At 37.4% G+C, this 21,629-nt stretch overlaps 2 protein-coding genes across 15 annotated transcripts in view; one reads left to right on the forward strand and one right to left on the reverse strand.

Annotated features, from left to right (window-relative positions):
* The window catches only part of kiaa1328 (KIAA1328 ortholog), a 26,399-nt gene extending 18,291 nt beyond the window's left edge, over positions 1-8,108 (forward strand). For 3 of the 5 annotated variants that reach the window (XM_067375166.1, XM_067375167.1, XM_067375168.1), the window contains exon 12: positions 4,264-4,614. In XM_067375166.1, coding sequence (XP_067231267.1) covers positions 4,264-4,471 — 208 coding nt within the window. In that variant the 3' untranslated portion in view covers positions 4,472-4,614. Of the gene's footprint in view, positions 1-4,263; positions 4,615-5,657 lie in introns of those variants that run through there. The other 2 variants (XM_067375171.1, XM_067375169.1) reach the window with 2 other exon arrangements.
* Positions 8,109-8,763: 655 nt separating this feature from the next.
* celf4 (CUGBP, Elav-like family member 4) overlaps positions 8,764-21,629 on the reverse strand; it is a 104,534-nt gene continuing 91,668 nt past the window's right edge. For 3 of the 10 annotated variants that reach the window (XM_067375141.1, XM_067375138.1, XM_067375146.1), the window contains exons 5-14: positions 21,301-21,380; positions 21,059-21,199; positions 20,716-20,854; positions 19,644-19,796; positions 19,049-19,159; positions 17,091-17,153; positions 16,852-16,932; positions 14,399-14,542; positions 11,281-11,477; positions 8,764-8,894 (exon numbers count right to left, since the gene is read on the reverse strand). In XM_067375141.1, coding sequence (XP_067231242.1) covers positions 11,350-11,477; positions 14,399-14,542; positions 16,852-16,932; positions 17,091-17,153; positions 19,049-19,159; positions 19,644-19,796; positions 20,716-20,854; positions 21,059-21,199; positions 21,301-21,380 — 1,040 coding nt within the window. In that variant the 3' untranslated portion in view covers positions 8,764-8,894; positions 11,281-11,349. The remainder of the gene's footprint in view (positions 8,895-11,280; positions 11,478-14,398; positions 14,543-16,851; positions 16,933-17,090; positions 17,154-19,048; positions 19,160-19,643; positions 19,797-20,715; positions 20,855-21,058; positions 21,200-21,300; positions 21,381-21,629) is intronic. The other 7 variants (XM_067375148.1, XM_067375145.1, XM_067375147.1 and 4 more) reach the window with 5 other exon arrangements.

Raw genomic sequence — 21,629 nt, forward strand, 5'->3', positions numbered from 1 at the left:
TCTCTTTCTCAGACAGTCTTGTAACTGGCTGTGTAATCGCTAGCAAATGTAATACTCCTGACAGATAAAGTGCAAATGTTGTTTGCTTTTTTTAGTTATGATCATAATTCCTGTTACGTAATATTTATTGCAAAGTAATTTAATTATAAATGTCTCATGTCTCATCAAAGAGAGTGCACAAAAACATTCAGTGTAAAACTGCAAGTGTGAAATGAACCATTCTTTATTATGTTTTATTACTGGAATATGGGTTGACGGGTTAACAGTGCAAAAACAATGTATGATTCAACAGTAAAGGGTTAGTTCACCCAAACATCAATTACTCACCCTCTTGTTGTTCCAAACCTGTAAGACCTTCGTTCATTTTCGGAACACGAATTATATTTTTTTAATGAAATCCATGGGTTTATGAACCACAAATAGTCAGCAATGTCATTGCACCTTTCAAAGCCCAGAAAGATAATAAAGACATTGTTAAAATAGTCCATGTGACTGCAGTGATTCAACCATAATGTTATAAAGTGACGAGAATACTTTTTGTGTGCAGAAACAAAACAAAAAATAACAACTTTATTCAACAATTTCTTCTCTTCCCTGTCAGTCTCCTCTGCTATTGACGTAGTGTCAACAGTGCAGTGCTTCCGGGTTCTACGTCAGAACGTTGACTATTAGTCGTTCATATTAAGCATTAGTCGACTAAATCCACATTTATTAATAAACTATATAAATCGGTAATAATGAGCCTTTTAATCCTAGACTTTTCATAAATTGAAAAGATGTATTACTCTTATCTGTATGACCAAAAAGTATTTTATGTGCAAGTGATTGCAAGCGCACTAGTATTCAGCTTTCACAATCGGCACAAACACTTGAATAGCCCACTTTTTTCTAGGTTAAAGTTTAAGTGAGTGACCATGTAAAGTTGCTACTAATTACATGTTTCATATGGTAAGCCATATTTGAGGTTGAGCAGGTTGATGAGGTTGAGCTTTTGGATGTACTGCAAGATGTACTGTATTTACCATTTACACCTGCTGTTAATGATCTGTCTGTCACAAGGCAGGAACACACCAAGCCGACGGTCGGCCGTCAGGCAGATTTTCTTCGTCGGCCGACTAAGTTTTCTCAGTGTGTTCCGCACCGTCGGCTGAAGTTGGTCCTCGTCTGCTTTTTTTCGGCCAATTCGACATGTTGAATCGGCGTTGGAGTTCGCCGGTCCGTCGGGTCCATCTGATCATTCTGATTGGCTGTTCAGATACTGAACGTGCTACTTGGCCGTCGGCTGTTTAGCGTCAGTTTGGTGTGTCAGGGCAACTTTGGACACAGACGCTGCCGACGTGAGCCAACCCCGCAGTCTGCTTTCGTCGCCACTAGTTCGTTGGCGTCGGCTTGGTGTGTTGGTGTGTAAAAATTACATTAACTTCTAAAGAATCCTAATACTAGGAAAGTTATTTATTTTTAACTATGTGAATGTCTCAGTAGAGGATTATTTGTTTTTTCAGTACATTTCACTGTGGATTCTTTGGTTGCAATTTCTGCAAAGGCTTTGCAAATAGATTTTTACTGTGAATCTCTCATTTAGGACAGTAAGCTATAGTTTTTTTTTTTTCTGATGGCAGTAGGCGGAACAGCCAGTATAGTGCAGCATATGTAGGTTTGTTAATGGTGAATGGTCACTGCCTCCAGAGAACAGGGTCAGAGCTGTAACAGTGGTTAACAAACTGCAGTGGGTCCAGGTGGTCTGTCTAAGGACCGTTTCTCAAAGGTCTTCGTATTGTGTGAAGTGAGATCAACTGGCCTTTAGTCCTTAGGGAACCGAGGGTTTCCGATCTTTGGCAGCGGAACAATGCAGGATGTCTTCCAGAGCTAGGGCACCTTCATCAGTCCCAGCATGAAGGAGAACAGGTGCTCAGGAACCCCACCGAGCTGGCTGTGTGAACATGTGTTCAACACTCTGGGGATCAATCCGTCAAGCTTTAAAACTCATCTTTACCTGTGCAGAGATTCGCCAGTTTGTTCACTCCTCACCTGGTCAAGGAGTAGGTATAATTTTAGGTTTTAAAGGCATAGTTCACCTGAAAGTGAAGAGTCTGTCATCATTTATTCACCCTGATGTTGTTTCAAACCCATAAGATTTGAAATATTCTTTCATCATTTTTTTTTAATATTGTGTTCCATGTAAGAATGTTTTTAGGCTTTCTTCCATTCAATGACAATTGTTTGGGTTGCCAAGCCTCAAAAAATGACAAAGCAGCATAAAGGTTGTCAAATTTACTGTTGTTTGGCAAATTCTCATGGGTGAAATCCAGTTATTTTAATAGGAACGCAAGCGTGTTTCGCGTAAGGGCGAAAGATTTTACTATGTAGATTTCACAACGGATTTAAGTTAGTTACACAGATTCGCTGCATTGACCAAGCTGTTTGGGTTCAAAGTGACTTCTGTGTGAGCTGTGCATCATACATCACTAAACTATTGACAATAGACCTTTTTTCCCTGTGAAATTGTACAGAAATTTCATTAATGTGATTGCACCTTTAAGGGATAGTTCACCCAAAAATGAAAATTCCGTCATCAATTACTCACTCTTGTGTCGTTCCACATCTGTAAGACCTTTTAATTAAGATATTTTTCATAAAATCCGATGGCTCAGTGAGGCCTGCATTGCCAGCAAGATAATTAACACTTTCAATGTCCAGAAAGCTGCTAAAGATGTATTTAATACAGTTCATGTGACTACAGTGGTTCAACCTTAATGTTATGAAGCGACGAGAATACTTTTTGTGCTCCAAAAAAACAAAATAACGACTTTGTTCGAAAATATCTTACGATGGGCGATTTGAAAACACCCCTTCATGAAGCTTCGAAGCTTTTGTTTCAAATCAGTGGTTCGTAGCGTGTATCAAACTGCCAAAATCACGTGATTTCAGTAAACGAGGCTTTGTTACATCATAACTGTATCGAAATTTCAGTGGTTCACCACTGGGGGGCGTGACTTTGGCAGTTTGATACACGCTTCGAACCACTGATTCGAAACAAATGATTCGTAAAGCTTCAATTACAACTTCAATTTCTACTATAAAGTGGCATTTCGGTGTATTCATGCTTTTTCTCATGGACGTCAGACCTCGATGGACTGAAAAGGGAAAAATTGAACCAGAGATTATTTTCATGTCAAACAAGGCAAATCCTCAGAGCCACACCTACCTATTACATCATCGACACGGACCAATAGTAGTATTTAGGTGTTTACCAGCTAGAGCGAACTTTTCCAGAATGTTTGCTTTGACAAGCTGTTTCAAACTCCCATAACAAACACAAAATAAATTTTGTTTTGGCCTGATTTTGTTCAAAATGATGTCTCACAAGTTCGTTCTTCGATTTCACTTGAAGTATATCAGGGCCTTGAGAGGGAAGCTACCTAAGTAGGTTGTAAGCAGCTCACTTGGTTTTGGAACAGAGCTAATATGTTGCTTGAGGAGTTTTGACAACCTTTAATTTCTATTTACCTTTCTGTGAAAACCTTTTGAGATGTATTTGGCTGATACTTTTATGATTTCATACCCAAAAAGTGTCAGACACAAAGGAAATAGTGGATGGCGTGTTTCTCAGTGTCTTGTATAATCACCACTATCATGACCATGAAGCAAATACTGCTTTCATATGTCAGAGGCACTCAGTGGCTGGCACCGTTTTCTGCCTCTCACAGAAGCTGAGATCCCTTTTCACGCACACACACATCTGTATGAATACCCACTCATCCCTTCTGCTGCATGGATGCAAATCAATGCTGTTTAGAATGAGCAGTGAATTATGTTAGCAGCATCAGTGGAGCGTGCTTTAAGAATTCATGTTTTATATCTGAAATGTGCACGTCTGTACTCGATGAATAATTTATTAAGCACCTCGACTGAGGGGTTGAATCTTTATTAGCTTAATCTTTGTTTATTTATTCTTTTATTTATTTATATATCTCCTCGCTCAGCTCTTAGTTTTCCTTCCAAACTAGGAAAGAGAAAAAAAATAACGTGCTGGCTTGTTCTTCATATCCACCCTAAGGCCACATGTTTCAAAGCCTGTGAAACTATTTCTCTAGTCAGATGCAACAATGTTGTTTTCATGTAGGGGAATCTGAGGATGTGCGGCTTTCTGAGCAGTATGTAAATGATCATGTTTTTTTATATCCCACTTGTCCACTTCTGTTCTGGTGTATAAAATAATTATGTGACATTTCCTGAGTCGTGTTTTTTCCCCCTCATTGTTAGGTGGGATGATTCTTTGATGGAGCTGTTGGACATTTTTAGCCCTGTATCCAACCCAGAAAGATGCCGAATAAACCCCTCATCCCGGAAGACATTCGTCGCCCCTCGGTCCTCTCAGAAGACCCTTTTCTCTCCTCTAGGCCCCAGTCGGTCCACTTTGCAAGACCTGGAGGAGAGTGAGATCTTGGAAGACATCTTTTTCATCTGTTGAAGGGTTCTAATGATGACTCAGGTTATTTGTTGGAATACAAGAACTCATTTGAATGGTCATTATTATTCATGTGCTCTTAATTCTGCCTTTTAATGTCTTAAAATAATTATGGTCTTAATTTTTTTTACATATTCAAGTGTTGTTTCTGCCTTAATAAAATGTGTTTATTAATAAATGGTGGTGTTATTCAGTCACAGATGGTTGGGCAGCAGCTCCAAAAAAAGTCTAGAGGCTTTTCAAGGATCTGACTTGGCAACGTAAATGTTTAAAGAGATTCTCAAGAACAATCTGTAATCTCACTAGCATCTGATGAAATGAGAAATTTCCGTGAGAGTGACGGAAGATGCATTTGTAGTCAAGGCTGGATTTTCCACAAACTCATGAGTCATCAAACTTTCTGCATATATTAACAAATTCATATTTCTTTTCCAAAGGGGGTGTAGCTCATTTTATTTAATGTGTCCCCTCACTTTCCTATTCCCCTGCTTTTCCAATATACACAGCATATATGCTTGGATACTTCAAACTTGATCAGGGAGCATCGGTATATGCAATGGGATTCAGCCAAACATCGCTCCAGGGCTATTGGTCTAATTTGATCTGAAGTGTTGTAAAGAAAGTTTCAGAAGTGGTGTCTGTGTGTGTGTGTAAACCCTCCACCTTTGAAGTGGTTTCAGAGTACATCAGTCGTGCCACAAATCCATGAAAGAGTGAAAGAGATAAAAACAACTCATAAAAAGGCTTGTATAGACATACAGCAGAAAATGGGACAAGCATAATGCTGCTTTATTCTACACTGTGCTTTATTACTGGGCTTAAGCGGAAACGCGTCATTCAGTAAAATTACAAAAGAGAGTCTAGGGACCAGAGAAAAGTGGAGTTGAGAACAGGGCAGGAGCTGCGGCAGCACTCCGACTGCTAATACAGCTCAATCTCATTGTGATAGGCTTGGCAAAAATCCACAGATACCACCCAGCACGCTCAACTGTGCTCAAAATGTCTTTTTTTTTTTTTTTTGTTTTTTTTTTGTTGTTGTTTTGTTTTTACCCCATTTTACTGCATTGTTTCTATAAGTTCGTACTGTTTCTGATGAGTCGAAGACAGTTAGTGCTAATGAAGAAAGGCTATAAAACAAGAGTTGCTGAGAGTCTGATGGATTAGTGCAGTTTTTCTTCCTTTTTTCCAGTGTGTTCGAAAAAGCAGTGAAGCAAATCGGAGTTCTGACAGACGCATGGAATCGCAGAACAGAAGAAAACAGCAGACAGTTCTAACAGGTGCAGCAAAAACTTTTGACACCAGTCCTTCATGAGTTCTACATTCTCCATAAAGAATTACCCTGATTCTGCCAGTTGCATTGTTCCATTGTGTCTCACACTACAAAAAACATGTAAAAATATATTTTTAAAAAAAGCATCGTTTAAATGACAAAAATGATATTCGGTGTCGTTACAAACATAAAAAAATACAAACATTGAAAAGATAAAAATACATATTAGTATTTTAAAATGAAACCATAAATAAATGAACAAATGAGTACATAAATAGGCAAATAAATACGCATGTTGGCAGCAGTTCTGTTAAAATGTTTCGATTAAATCTGATTGGCTCTTTTTACTTTCCTTGATTAAATACCATACAACCATAATGCATCTCTAAGGACTAGAGTTTAACCTGCTTTAATCCAGTTTCATTTTTTTTCTTAAGTCATCCAGTCCTTCTAGATAGAAGTAAAAGATTATAAAATATGCAAACCTATATACAGAGGAACAGAGCAAAAAAGAGAAAAAAACATTTACAGTATATTCAGTAGTTCATGTATATACTTATATATATTTGTAATAAAATTTCTGTTCTGTCTTGTTGGTTTTGTCAACTCTACATTTCCAGATCGCTATGTAAACAATTGCAGCTGAAACGGTTAACACGGAGGGAGCTGACGAGCGTGAGAAAGAAAGGGAGAGAGAGAAAGACAGGTGACACTGAAATCCAACAGACTGAATGCATATCCTTGCAAACGAACCTGGAATACCTGAATGATCATGTGTCGGAAAGATCTAGAAGGCAAAATGCAACATTCTCGGAACCCGTCTGAAACCGCGTCGATTCAGAACCGAATTCCCCTTCGAAATGAGGTGAACTGACTACTGCTTTTCCCCTCCCCCCACCACACTGTACAGACGCTTTACTCTTCGGTAAAGCGAATTAACCAGCTCTGAAATGATCATATATTTACAATAGTGCCATCTTGTATAATAGAGCAGTTGCAAAGCGTAACCAAAACGAAAATCTCGCGTTCCATCCTCAACCCAAACTAGTGGAAAAAGTTCCCGCCAATCAATCAGAACTCCGAAGCACGAAGCAGCGCATGTAAACACGCAATGTGATGCGGATTCTGACGATACTTGTGCAAAACGTACATAATGCCCACTTCATTGTAACCGTAAGCAGAACGTCGAGTGGGTGTATCTGTAAAATGGCGGTGTCAAGCTGCACAGCACAGGTTTGTTATGTCAACAAATATTTGAAGGCTTTTCGCTGTTGGCTGTAGCTATAGTAGTTGTCTTTTTTGTTTATTTTTCTTCCTTTTATTTTTTATTAAGAAGTAGAGTGTTTTCCGTTGTTTTGACATCATCATCATCATCTTCATCATCATAATAATAATGAATGGCTGCTAGCGGTGTCGTAGCACAGTGCTGCCAGGTGCGCGGACGCACGGCTGACGATTCGACGGCACATGCGCGAACGCGGCGAGGTTAAAAAAACCGGTTCGAGTGAATAACGTCGTTTGTTTGCGAATGTTTGCAGAGGCGGGAGGCAGATATGTCCGTATTCTGTACTATTTCGTAATGATCCTGATTCTTTTTAAACTCTCAAACGAGAGGAGGCCTTTTTGCATTTTAAGTAGCATATACACATATATACACAAACGGAAATCAGTGTGTGTGTGCGTGTGTGTGTGTTGGCGGATACGGAAACGTTATATCGGATCGAGAGGAATGCCTGCAGATTGCAGCTGCCGATTTGAGATTCTTCCCAGTGGTAAAAGTCCAAAGCAGAGCAGAGGTTTCAAACTCCAGCTTAAATCTACAAAAAAATTACAGCTCTACATATTGAATAGCCGGTTTCTATATATACACACATATAAAATATATGCATATAAATACATATATGGGTTTTGGGATTAATATCGTATGTATCCATATATATGCTGTACATGTGCATAAATATGAATACATATTGCTTGAACGTCATCTGCTATACATATACATATCGTATGTACGTTATATATAAACAGGATTGTTTATCTCAAACCTCTTTAAGATGGTCTCTTAACTACAAGGTCAGGACATAAGATAGAAAAGGTAAGGCTGCATTATGGAACAACCCTTCCCATGCACCCTTTCTCTCGCCACAGAGAAAAACTAGAAGAGAAATAAAAATAAATATTCTTCATTTTGAGCAGTAATTGTAAACTAGCGAAGTGAACGGCCTCGACGGACCATCGGAAATAGTTCTGCCAGTATTCAAAAGCATATCAGCAATCTATATGTATGCATATAGTCATATATGTTCTTTTTATACATATATCTTTTTTAAATACAACTCTAACCGATTGGCACAGCAAGAGATGCAGTGGTCCGATTATGTTACAGGTATGAGTCTTTTTTTTTTTTTTTTTTCCCTCCTTTTTTTTTTTCTTTTTTTCATTTGTGATAAAAAGGTTTGGTCATTTGGTCCCTACACAACTAAGGAATGACAGGTAAGTCTCCCAGTGGACGGAGGCTGCGATTTGTGGCAGCCGTTGCCCCTGGAAACGGACAGGCACTCCAAGAAAAAAAAGTTGGCCATCCCGAGTCGAAGCAAGTTCGTGTCCTGAATTGTCACATCCTTCCAAAAAGTTCTGTCTTTCAAGTTTTTTTGTTCTTTTTTAATCCGTTTTGTTGGTTTCTAAAACAGTTCATTAAAAAGTTTTCCCAAAGACGTGTTCAATATTACATGATTTCCATCTAAAAGTCTATCTTAGTTTTAAAAAGTATTTCCCCCCCATACTACTTATTCGTAGATTCAGAGCCTTCTGAGGGCTTACATTGTTTTTCTTTTTTTTTCTTTTTTTTTTTAATATATATATATATTTTTTTGTGTTGGTCTTCAGTAATGTGTCCTGTGGTCCTGCAAAATAAGGGCTTGGGGGTTCAGAGAAGGGAGTACGGTATGGTCCAGTTACACCGCGGCTCCCCTGAGTTAAACACTGAAGTCCAAAAAGGTCCATTGAGCCTGGTGGTGGTGGTGGTGGTATATCACGCGGCTACATCCTCCTCATGTTCTGCTTCAGCTGTACTGTGTCCCCAGCCCCAATGATCTTGATCTTGTGTTTTCAAATACATTTGGCATGTTATCAACATGTATTCCAGCTCTACAAAACCTAGGAAGCAAGCACAAAAAGAACAAAAGCATTTAAAATCGGCATGAAATGAAAATTTGGGGTCATCTATTCTATAATCAGTTCTTCTCCAATCATTTAGTCTGCTTAAACTCCTCCCCTGCAAGCTCACACACACCCACATCAAAACCCAATCAATAACTGATGGATAGAACCAAGTCCCCGCCCTACATTTTTTATTTTTTGGTAAGCCGTTACACTCTGATGTAACTCACAATACGGAAGAAAATATCTGCTGCTACTTTTGTTTCATCACGGCTTTGAAGACCACTTCTTGTCGCTTTTAGTCCATGTCTATTAGCTTTGAGTCCATCTGTTGTTGGCGTACTTAAGTTGACAAAACACTTTTTTACTTTTTAAATGTTGTAAATGTTGTTAGTAATTATTTAAAGTAATTATTGATGTTTTATTTGTTAAAATTAATGCCATTATTATTAGTAATTATTATATAATTTGGCCCCTGGGCCATGTTCCTGGTTGCATTTGCACCGGCAGTAGGAATTCTGAAGCGGCCGACATCGGCGTCTTTAAGTGCGCATTTATAAACGCTAAAAACTGGTCGTGTTTACACTGCTTTTTAAAAATGCTGGGTGCCAGTGTTTGACATGCCTTTGACCAATAAATGTACACTCACGTCACTGATAGTTCCTATAGTGCTGGTATAGATCCTACTCTGAAGTAGGATCTAATTTAGTTCCTCCAAAAGGAGTTCCTAGAACTAAAATAGTTCCTAGTTCCTGCGGTGTGAACATGGCAAAATCCAGGTACTTCAGCCAATAGTTCTAGGAAGGTTCCTCTGGTGCAAAAGCCCCTAATAGTAATTATAATTCTGAAAAAAAAGTGTTTTTTCATGGTAAATATCTTTTAACATTTATCATGTGATTATCAAACTCATAAAATAATATAAATAATTGTATAATTAAAGGTGCAATATGTAAGAATTTTGCAGTAAAATATTCCAAAACCACTAGGCCAGTGTTATATATTTTGTTCACTTGAGTACTTACAATGTCCCAAATGTTACTATTACTATTTGTAAATTGTGAGAAAATTGCAATTTTAACCAAGGCTCTGGGACGTGTGAGGAGTCGCCTGTCAATAGCGTCATACCCGCGTTACCCTCGGTTTCCCAGGGTAAAAACCATGGAAACACCAAAGACACTTTAATATATTACATGTTTTAATAGACGAGGGAACAACTGTTTTGATATATTTATAGACAGAAAACTAATTGTTGTTATATAGCTCAACACATTTAGTATTATTGTTTAAATCTAATTTTCTTGATTTTTTGTGAGTATCATGCTTTACCATGCCTCAGAGAAAAACACTATTTTGTCAAGTAGCTAACATAGCATAATCAGATGCAGCTTTTTAGTAACAGTAATACAGAATTTTCTCCATCATGCAATACCTTTTAAAATTAATTGCATGCCATTTATCAACACAAGCCATCCAACATTTAATATGATATTCTAAAATCGATCTTACTGCAGTGTGCACCTTTGTTTTGAATAGGGCGACCTCTAGCAGATGGAAAATCTTACATATTGCACCTTTAAAAAAGCGATGAAATCCATAAATAACCAAATTAATTTTTAATTAAACAAAATAATAAAAATCAAAATAAAATAAATGCTTTCCAAAATAGTAACATTACTTTTGTTTGGGGTCAATCTGACTTAACTGTAACAAAGTACGAGAGAGTGTGTGTGTTTTGCATAAATTATATGCAAAATGTAGACATTTGTATTGATGAATTGGTCCCTTCAGTACCAAACTGAAAAACGTGTAGCATATGTGTAGATATTTTTACTGTTAAACAAGACAAAAGCACTGATTAGTAAAATGATTTTGGCTGGCTGGAAGAGTTTTAATGTATTAAGTCAGTGCTGAGATGTGCAGGAGCCTTACTGTGTCGTCTAAAGAGGTGGAGATGGCTCACTAGCTTTGTAAGTAGGTAATAACTTGGCCCAGTAAAAGGCATCAGCAGGGTAAATTAATGACACAGCATTGATTTTCCATCTTCATTTAGATGAGGAGATGTGAGATGATATAAGCTACATGGAGATGACTAATCTTTCCCCCTCTGCCACAGTCCTTTTTAATATCATATGCTGTTATACTGTAGGCTTAAAGTCAACATGAAACCGCATTCACAAGCCGTTTTTCTCCTGTAATGTGACATTTCAGAGTGAAACTACAGAAAAAAAAGACTTTTATTATTTTCTGAATTGTGCAGTTTTCATATTTCTGAATTCTTATCAATGAATCAGTTCACAAATTTGACTAAACCAATTCGCCCGCTTGTATAGTATATGTGTATCTTTGTGTCTTTTGGCTCCGACTCCGAGGTGATTTGGCTGACCTGTCGTTCCCTGTGCGCAGCGGCGGCCTTCACCCCCAGGGTCAGGGGTGGCTGGGGGGAGGGACGGGGCTAATATGGGCGGTTGGCGTCCTTTGGCCTCTTCAGCTGCACTTTGAGTCTCTTCATGCCGATCTGAAAGCCGTTCATGGACTGGATGGCGGCCTGAGCGCTGCCCGGGTTATCAAAGCTCACAAAACCTGGAGAATGAAGGGAGAAAGATGGAGACAGAGAGAAGACGACAGGTTAGCACCAGATGGATGAGAAGGTAATGCAATGGACAGATGGACGTTAGATAGGTTTGAGGGAAGGTGGAGTCGGAGGGGGTGTGAGAAATGGGTCACGGTGATGGCAGAAATGATTTTAGGATAAAGAATGAGGTGAGTGTGAAATGAAGAGAGGGAAGGGTATCATACAAGTTTACTCAAGTCATCGTGACACGTATTTACCATATGCATGTTTAACATTCAACATATATGCACAATCAAGTCAATCAATACAATACAACATCATACATTTGATACACAATAATCAGAAGCACAGAGAACATGCAAAACCTAACACAATATCCAGTCACTCCTAGAATTAACGAGAAGTTAGCCAGGAGTCCTTTTTAACTCTTTCCCCGCCAGCATTTTTGAAAATTTTCACAAAAAAAATCATGGCCCACAGAGTATTTTGTTGTATGAATATCTAAACATACAATATATCAAAAGAAAGAACAGCCTCTGCTTTAAAAAAACAACAAAGCCTAGCTTCATGCATTCGTTTTTTAGTAAAAGTAACATTGTGAAGAAATTCATGCAGAAACTACATCCGGATCGGATTCAGAACGATGATCAAAATATAGAGCGAATTGATCAAGTCCATCAACACTCCCAAACCTTTGTGGTTTTGACATTTCATTCGGTTGATTTATATACTGTTGAATGTTTGATGATCGCGTTAGCTTACATGTGTGTAAGCAATGCTTCTATCGCTTGTTTCTGCTGTCTTCTTTGCCTGTGTTTTGATCAGGGGACTCTGTACTCTATCAGAAGTTGCGTAATAGTGTCCCCTACCACATAACAGTGGAAACATGGATTGCTGGAAAATTCCGTCAGTGGTGGGGAAGCATTGTGTCATTTCCGTCAATGACAGGGAAAGAGTTAACGTGCAAATTAAACAAATAATTGGCCTGCAAGTGTTCAGACAGCTTAATGTCTCATAAAACACCAAAAATATGAAAAATTTGAAATTTTTTCCACTGCATTAACAACCATGCAGGGAAGTAGCTGAGTACAAATAGCAACTAACTACTAACTTAACTACATTTTTAGTAGCATGAAAGTAGCAAAATAGCATAGTTTTTCCAGGCATACGTTTTTTTTTTCTATTGGCTTTGAAGCCATCTGTTGCTAATGGATAAATATTAATTGCTAATATATAATTTATTAGAACTATTATATTTTGTAATTTATTCTAATATTATTCATTTTATATATTATATAATATAATTATTTTTTTCTTTTGGGAGAATGGTCCAAAAATATTGATTACATTATCTTAGCTTGCTAATATTCAGATAGCATAATGTCCCATAAAAGTACTTAAATGTGAATGAAAACTGTATTTCTACTGTACAAGCAACCATGTCATAATCTGTTTTCAATAAGTTATGTATAAAACAATATGAAACCGCTTGCTGAGTAGAGATTTACTCCGTGTTGACATATACCCTTTTTAAGCAGAAAGTTTGTGCAAAACAAATCAAATTCTGTGTAGTGAAAGATGAATCGATAATATTTTTTCAAAGTGTGCTAACATATTGATTGTGAACGTAAGCTAAAAACCACAAAAAGAGTTTTATGGGGTCTTTATGAATTATTGTCCCATTTAGCAAGTTTCATGTTGCTATTTGTTAGTTGTTTGTTCATTTGTAAAGTAGCTACTTAAAAAGGTAGCTTGAATTATGACAAAATGCATTATTTATTATGCATCATGCATTATTTAGTTTTGTAGTTGTAGTTTTCTGGTAAATAAAGTGTATGGTGTAAATCAGCTTCAATCTGTTCTTGAGGTCTTGGCAATGACAGCAAAACTGTGCCAGTTAACGCATGAACATTTTGACGCAAATTATTTCCTCTCATTTTCTCATCTATTTTCTCACTCTCGGTCGCTCTGTCTTGAGGTATTGTGGTGATTTTAGCTGGCTCAGCGTTTCAAATCATCACGTCTGAGTCTCTGAAACGCCTCCCGCTAACTGCGTTTATATTAAGTTGAAATCGAATAGCGTTGTGTTTGTTCATGCATGGGATGCCTCTGATAAGTCAAGGAGCCAGTGAAGCTGCAGATAGCGCTAATTAAAATATAGAGGTTCACATTAGTCACAAGCGGGACACACGAACAGGCTTATGCAGTTTCCCCCTACAGCCTCATGTCCCGTGCTGATTAAAGACATAAAGATGCTACACTACATCTTCTTTTTTCTTTTTAATTTCCATTCATTCTTTTTTTCTGTCTTAAGCCAGGTGCACACCGTGTGATTTTAACCCCTCTGTCCTCTACGATTGTTGCTTGTCAGATTAAATAATGTGACTTTGGTGACATTTGAGGTGTAAAATATACATATTAGCTGCTATTTTGCTTGTGTCACCAGTTTACATTGCAGTTGTCACACAAAACATGTAAAAACAAAGCTAAAACTCAAAACTGCACAAACCCCAATTATAATGGACTGCTCAGATTTGGATAGTATGACTGAAAGGAACACTAAATGAGATATTTGGTATATGTTGCACAGACAAGCTCATATGAATATTTTAGATGGCCGTCATAGCCAAAGTCATTTCTAAAGACCCAAAATTTCGGACACTGAAAGATCTTTTCCCCAGCAATCCCCAGAATCGTAAAGGTAATATATCACCTTTTGGTCAACATGCTATATTAACCGATCTAAAACTCAGCTTAGCCCTACAATTCCTAAAATGTATCTCAGATGGCGAAATAGTAGCAAAAAGCACACAGTGTGCACACGGCTTTATTGGAAAGCTTTGCTGTGGTAGAGAAATGAGGTAAAAATGTTAATAGTGTGAGTAGGAATGAGAATAATCTTCACAGGTGTCTTATCATTTTTACCCACCAAAGCATTTACTTTGGTTTGTCGCCCGATCCACAAACACTTTGGAGGAGATGACATTACCGAAAGGCAGGAACATCTGCATCAGCTCGCCGTCCCCAAACTCCTGAGGGAGGTGATAAATAAACAGGTTACAGCCCTCCGGCCCTGGAGACAGAGAAAGAAAGAGAAAGACAAGAAGGATTGTGGGATACAGAAGATTAGAGAGGTTAGACAGGAGAGAAAGAGAGCAGGCAGCACATAAAGAATAGGTGGAAATAAGGGGAATAAGGAGAGAGAAAGCAAAACAAAGACACAAATGGCGAAATTAGACTCGGCTTGCCAAAGAATAAACTATAGAAAGAGTTTTTCTTTATTGAGCAGTTGCCCTGGCATTTGAAAGTAGCAATTCCCTCCTTAAGTTGTATAGATGAAATAACCGTGTACAAACAAATGCTCGGTGTGACAATTCCAGGTTCTTCAGGCACTCTTGAAAAGGTGCTTTAGATTTGCTCTTCCTTCAAACTGAGCTTTAAATGACCAAAAAGTGCAGCTAAGTGTAGCTAAAATTTGTTTTTCTAAATGATCATTGGCGACTTTGGCTTCTTCAAATTCTCATCAGGATAAAGAAAACACTTTGATTTGACTAAAATATATAGTTCACGGATCACGGCCATTGTGATTTTCTCTGCTGTAAGAAGAACATTTTCTTGAAATCACTGCACTTGATCATAAAGTTTTATTTTTTGTGTGACAAATATAAGGCAGAATTTGAGCTAAGACCACCATAGACCACAGACCACCATTTAATGGGAATGACTGTAGCATATCCTGGTTGTTTGTGCAAGGATATTTAATTAAAAAAAAAAAAAAAAAAAAAACTTGCAATGCTAATAAAACAAATGAATTGATGAATTAATTTTGTATACAAGTCGGCAATATGTCATTATACAATCAAAATGGTAAACTTTTGATTTTGATCAATGTCAACTGACTATTATTTACCACTGGAACAAATGTGTAATTAAGAATTATATTTACTATTTTATAATGTGTTCTAGGGTGTTTTTGTATACTGAATGAAATTAAACTGCATAGTTTTGCCCATAGTCTAAAAAGAACCTGTGTATATCACCGTCTAATAACTTTATTAACATTAACATTGTAGCATTCTATAATGCATAACAGACCATGGAAACTGCAAAAATAAATCACTTTATCTATATGTGCTGTACAAAAGACAAAAACTCTTAATGAACATGGTATCATGTCATTTGCACAGAAGTTGTCTTTCTTTCTGTAAAGTAATAGTACAGACAGTACAGGCACAGGCACGCAGTTGCCACCCATGCCTAAATCTGCCACTGTTCACCAGAAAGAAAAAAAGAAAGAAAAGAATTTATGACCCGTTTGTTGAAGATGTTTCTGTATAATTTACTATAGCAGCCACTGGAGGGAGACCTTGAGTATAATGTTTATATAAAGTCAGCCAAGAACACCAAAAAACATAAAAAATTATTCTAGGTTATATCGTACACTTAATGTCTGTTCATCTGTGGCAACCTGTCAATCACCAGAGAGAGCAATTTTCTGCTAGTCTTCCATTATAAGCCTATTTACTGTCAACAGTATCCTGTTTGTTTACACAAAGTAAGAGACGAAACAAAATGATTATCTGTGCTAATCAACAGCACACCAGAAATGAGATACATAGATATTGTCTATCAACTACCTGTGTCAAATGATTCCTTCAGAAATCATTCTAATATGCTGATTTGCTGCTCAAGAAATATTTCTTCTTATTATCAATGTTGAAAACAGCTGTGCTGCTTAATATCTTTCTGGAAACCATGATCCATTTTTCAGGATTCTTTAGCCGCAGTTCCACCGCAGGAACTAGGGACTTTGGTGTGTTCCGACCGCAGGAACCAGGGTGTAAATTAAGTTCCGGGTTAAAATTTCCCCCTGCTTGCTAGGTAGTACTTTTTCAAAGTTTAGGAACTTATGGGAGTGGGACTTGGGCACTGAACATGCTGACTGGTTGAGTTCACGCAGCATTTTGATTGGTTGACTTCATGTATTTCAACCACCATTTTTAAAAGTCTGTTGCAGTGTGTGCAGTAAAACTTAAAAATTATGGTCGATGGATCAACGTCGAGGTACAGGCTTTTATATGGAGGACGAAATCCAGCTGGAACTGGAAAGTCACATGCAGTCCTATTGGTCACCGGATTATCTTCACGGTACTTTAGATTGCGATGGAAAAATCACTTTTGATTAATTAAATGCATCCTTGTGGAAACTTACTGACCCCAAAGTTTTGAACGGTAGCATAAGCGGCACATAACAATCAATTTACAAAATATCTCACTTTAATAGAACATCTGTGAAAAGACAATTATGGAAAATGTCACAGAGAGTGACCACGTCGAATCTTTTACTCTTACAGGTGACATATCTGGCTGCGACAGACTCACCTTCTCTCTGTTGCTGAGGGATGATGGGAGGCGGCTGGGGAAAAGCCTGGCTGATCTGTCCATATGCAGCGGGGAAGGCTGCTGAGACACACACACACACACACATACCAATGCGTCAGATAACACACACACCCACACACACTTCACACCTCTTATTCCAGCACACGTAAACAGTGCATGCACTTTTTATTAACTCGGAAGCAAGAAAATCACAAACAGCCTCCTTTTGAGTGACAGACCTGCATATTGTTGGACTCCAGCATAGGCCTGCTGCAGGGGGTCTGCTGCAGTGGGACTCTGAGCTGTGGAGAGAGAGAGACAAGAGCGTTACAGACACAGCTGGGGTCACTGAGTGCGTTTGAGTGTGTTCGGGCAGAGCTGTGCGCCGGGAATGAGCTTACCTCACTTCCCTCCCCCTCACCGTTCACCCCCAAACAATTAAACCGTGGCGCTCGCGCGGGACCCTGCCAAGCTTCCCCGCTGCCCGAGAGTTGGAAAGACAGCCGGAGAGTGTACGGAGAACAATATAGATCTACAGCTCTACACGGCACATCAATCAGCTGAGAACTTTCACAGTAATAAAGGCAATTCAGCCCTGGCCCGCGATGCTCCTGTTCTTAACACCGATACACATACTTAACCTGACGCTGCTAAAACACTAACAGGTAAATACTGCCACATCCACTCATTTGATGGACTTGTAAGTGACATTACATGTAACTCTTACCCTGCCATTGATGGAATTTTCTGGCATTTTTGAGACGCTTCTACTTTTTACATTCAATATTTTGAATCTTTATTTCATTAAAATATATATGTGCTAAAACGGGTTCCTTTCCAATTATATATATATATATATATATATATATATATATATATATATATATATATATATATATATATAAATATAATATGTATATATTAGTGCTGTCAAACGATTGATTAATCGCATCCAAAATAAAAGTTTGTTTGTATGTGTGTGTGTATTATACTATTATATTTATATATAAAATATTTATATTTATATAATATTAATATAATATATATATACACGTGTATGCATATTTTATATATATATATATATATATATATATATATATATATATATATATATATATATATATATGAATATTTCTTAAATCTGTATGTATACATAGTAAATACACACAGTATTTTTATTTTAGATGTGATTAATCGCAATTAATCGTTTGACAGCACTAAATATATGTATTAGCACCATATAGCACTAAATATATATATTAGCCAAAAAAAAATAAAATAAAAAAATATATATATATGCATTGCGATTCTCTCTTGAATTGATTCTGAGCTTAGTTTTAACAGCAGATGGAGCTCTAGACTAGTTTTTAACCACATGCTCAAATGCTCACAAAGAAGAGCGCTCGTGCATTCGGCTATGTACTTGCATCTCAGAATGCTTTTATATTTATTAAGGTTCAAGTGGTGTAAGGAATTGGAAGAGAGCAGAATTTGGCTGTTTCTGAAGCACACAGTGCCATCTGCTGTTAAAAACTAAGCTCAGAATCCATTTGAGAGAGAATTGCGATGGATTTGGAAAATCTCAGAATCGTTCCAGAATCATTTCTCGATTCGTGATTCAATGATTTATTGGGACAATAAATATATAAATAAAGTGATAAATTATATATATCATTTTATTATATATAATTTAATTATTATATTAAATTTTATATATATATATATATATATATATATATATATTTTTTTTTTTGATATTGCCATTTTTTTGTATAAAAAAAGCACGAACAACATGAGGGTGAGTAAACGATGATATAATTAGCAATTGAACTATCCTTTTAAAAGGAACACAGCTCAATTGGGGTTGTTGTGTAGTCTAATGGTTAAAATACCGTGCTGATAACCAAAAGGTCGAAGGATTGCACTCCAGAAGGCTTGAGCTAACACCATCATGGCCCTTGAGATAGTCACTTTAAATAAAAGCGTCTGCCAAATACAAAGCATGCACATATAACTATAGCCACACTACAACAACAACGACATGTCACTCTGCAAAGCTGACGACACCAAACAAACATCAAGAAGCTACTCACGTCTTTCACTCCCTCGGTCTACCGTATACTGTATGCACACACACACCAAACACACACAGTAATAACAACACTGCACAACACTAACGTTTGAGGGAGTTCTATACCTTCAGAGAGAGACGACAGGAAGCAGCTTCCCTGAACCCCAAAACAACTTCTCTGTGCCACGCCCAGGCCGCCCTTCTCCGAGTCTTCCCTAAACACCACTTCCTGCAAAACTGGGATACAGCCGGGAGACAGGTATTTGCTTTTCTATGTGGCACTGGACATGAATACCACTCCACGACACACAGACTAACTGTGACAGCTGACAGCCGACCACTGGCCATTTCACAACTCCAAACACAATTTTCAGATAAATTATCTTCGAGAAACATATATAATAACATGATTTATGTTAAAGGCTGCTGAGTCATCAAACAGAAGAACACTTATATTCCTAAACACATAAGTAAACAGTGCACAAGATAAAATGCTTTTTTTTTTATTATTATACTTCAAGAAATACTGTAATTCACAAACCAGAGCTGACATTAAACATCGGAATAGAATGAAGACATAAAAATGTTAGTGTTATTCTTAGTCATGTATTTTACTGTTACAAAGTGTTTGACTATGGAGTTTTTAAATATAATTTAAGTCAGTTCCATGTGATGAAAACGCTGCTGTAAACTGCTGTATATCTGAGGATGAGTGTAGTACCTGGATAAGGATGGATTCCATTGGTAAACATGGCCTCCGCTGGGGCCTGGCCGTTGGCCTGAGGAGGAGGCAGCCCTGTGAAACCGTTGACACTGATTGGAGATGGAATGCTGGTCACTGTGGGAGCCGTGATGCCAGGGGGTGTGCTTCCACCTGTGGGCAGGACCAAGGAGAGTAGAGAATATTTGAAATATTCATAATAAATTCGCAATGGCTTTGCTGGGAATAGAGAATTTTTTAGACAAAATATATGTAGGTGAATATTGCTGTTTATTATACGCATTGTTATATTGGTGCAATATGTGACCCTGGACCACGAAACCATGTGGTCATTAGTCATAAGTCGTGCAGGTATATTTGTAGCAATAGCCAACAATACATAGTATGGGTCAAAATTATCGATTTTTCTTTTATGCCAAAAATCATTAGGATATTAAGTAAATATCATGTTCCATGAAGATATTTTGTGAATTTCCTACTGTAAATATATCAAAAATGTATTTTTCTGACTGGATATGCATTGCTAAGGACTTTATTTGGACAAATTTAAAGGCGATTTTCTCAATATTTTGATTTTTTTGCCAAATATTGTCCTATCCTAACAAACCATACATCAATGCAAACCATACAGCTTATTTATTCAGCTTTCAGATGATGTATAAATCTCAATTTCAAAAAAATGAGCCTTATGACTGGTTTTGCGGTCCAGGGTCACATATATAAATTAAAATTCTCAAAATATTGTTATTTTTTGTGTTCATTTAGTAAAAACACACCTTTATTATTTTTACATTTTAATTTCAACAAGATTTTCATTTTTGCATTAAAATATTTAACATATTATATATCTTTTAAATATATATATATATATATATATATATATATATATATATATATATATATATATATATAAATATATATTTTATTATATATTTAAAGCAGCAGATGACAAAACTGTAGTGTGCATTTAGAATAAACAGAACGATATTGTCCGCTGGTGTGAAAGCTAATATCGTTTTTGGTGTGACCGGGCCTTTAGTTTGGGAAACCCTGCGTGTGTGTGTTTCCTCACCCGATGTTGGGGTCATGGGAGCCCCTGGGAGGCCATTGATGGTGGCCATGTGTTGCATCTGTGCGGCAGCAAAAGCAGCCATAGGGCTGAGATATCCTCCCTGACCCACTGATGCCATCAGCGCTGCCTGCTGCTGAACCTGATGGGGAAAAGCACACACACATACATAAGCTACTTTAAATATATATGCTAAGATAACATAATCATAAAATGAGTGGAGCACTGTGTATAATCAAGACTTTAGAGTCAACGGATTTTTCCACTGAGATGCTGCAGTTTTGTTGGAAATAGTGTATAATGAGAGAGAAAGAGAGAGAGAGAGAGAGAGAGAAAGAGCTCTTGCCTGTGCATAGGCACCGTACGCTCCAAACTGCAGGGCCATCGGATTGAAGATGCCCATCTGACCAGCCATCTGCTGCATGCGTCGAATGGTCCGTTCCTTATCTGTGTCTGCAAACTTCACCACCAGGCTGGAAGAAGCGCCCTGAAACACACACACACAGACACACACACCAAATGAGGATACTTTGTGCGTTAAACGTGCTAATGATACAAAAGTGCATGATCAGATGTGCTGGCACTCACAGGCATAGTTTGGCTGCCGTGTAAAGCACTAATAGCGGCCTGAGCTTCTGCATGAGTGGAATACTTCACAAACGCACAACCTGAAGAGAGAACAACAGACAAAAACTCCCTCTTCAACATTACAGACATTACATAAATATTACATATATTTTATATATTTATATAAATTAATAATTTACAGTTTCTTACAAATGATTGTGTATATACTATATATGGGTCAATGATGTGAAGCATAACTTTTTTGTCCAAAGGCCTTGAATCCAAAAGGTTTTAATTATATTTTGCTACATATAAAGGTATTTTAAAGATTTTGAACTGTCAAAAGGTCA

This window comes from Chanodichthys erythropterus, chromosome 22 (genome assembly GCF_024489055.1).
Source record: "Chanodichthys erythropterus isolate Z2021 chromosome 22, ASM2448905v1, whole genome shotgun sequence".
Lineage (NCBI taxonomy): Eukaryota > Metazoa > Chordata > Actinopteri > Cypriniformes > Xenocyprididae > Chanodichthys > Chanodichthys erythropterus.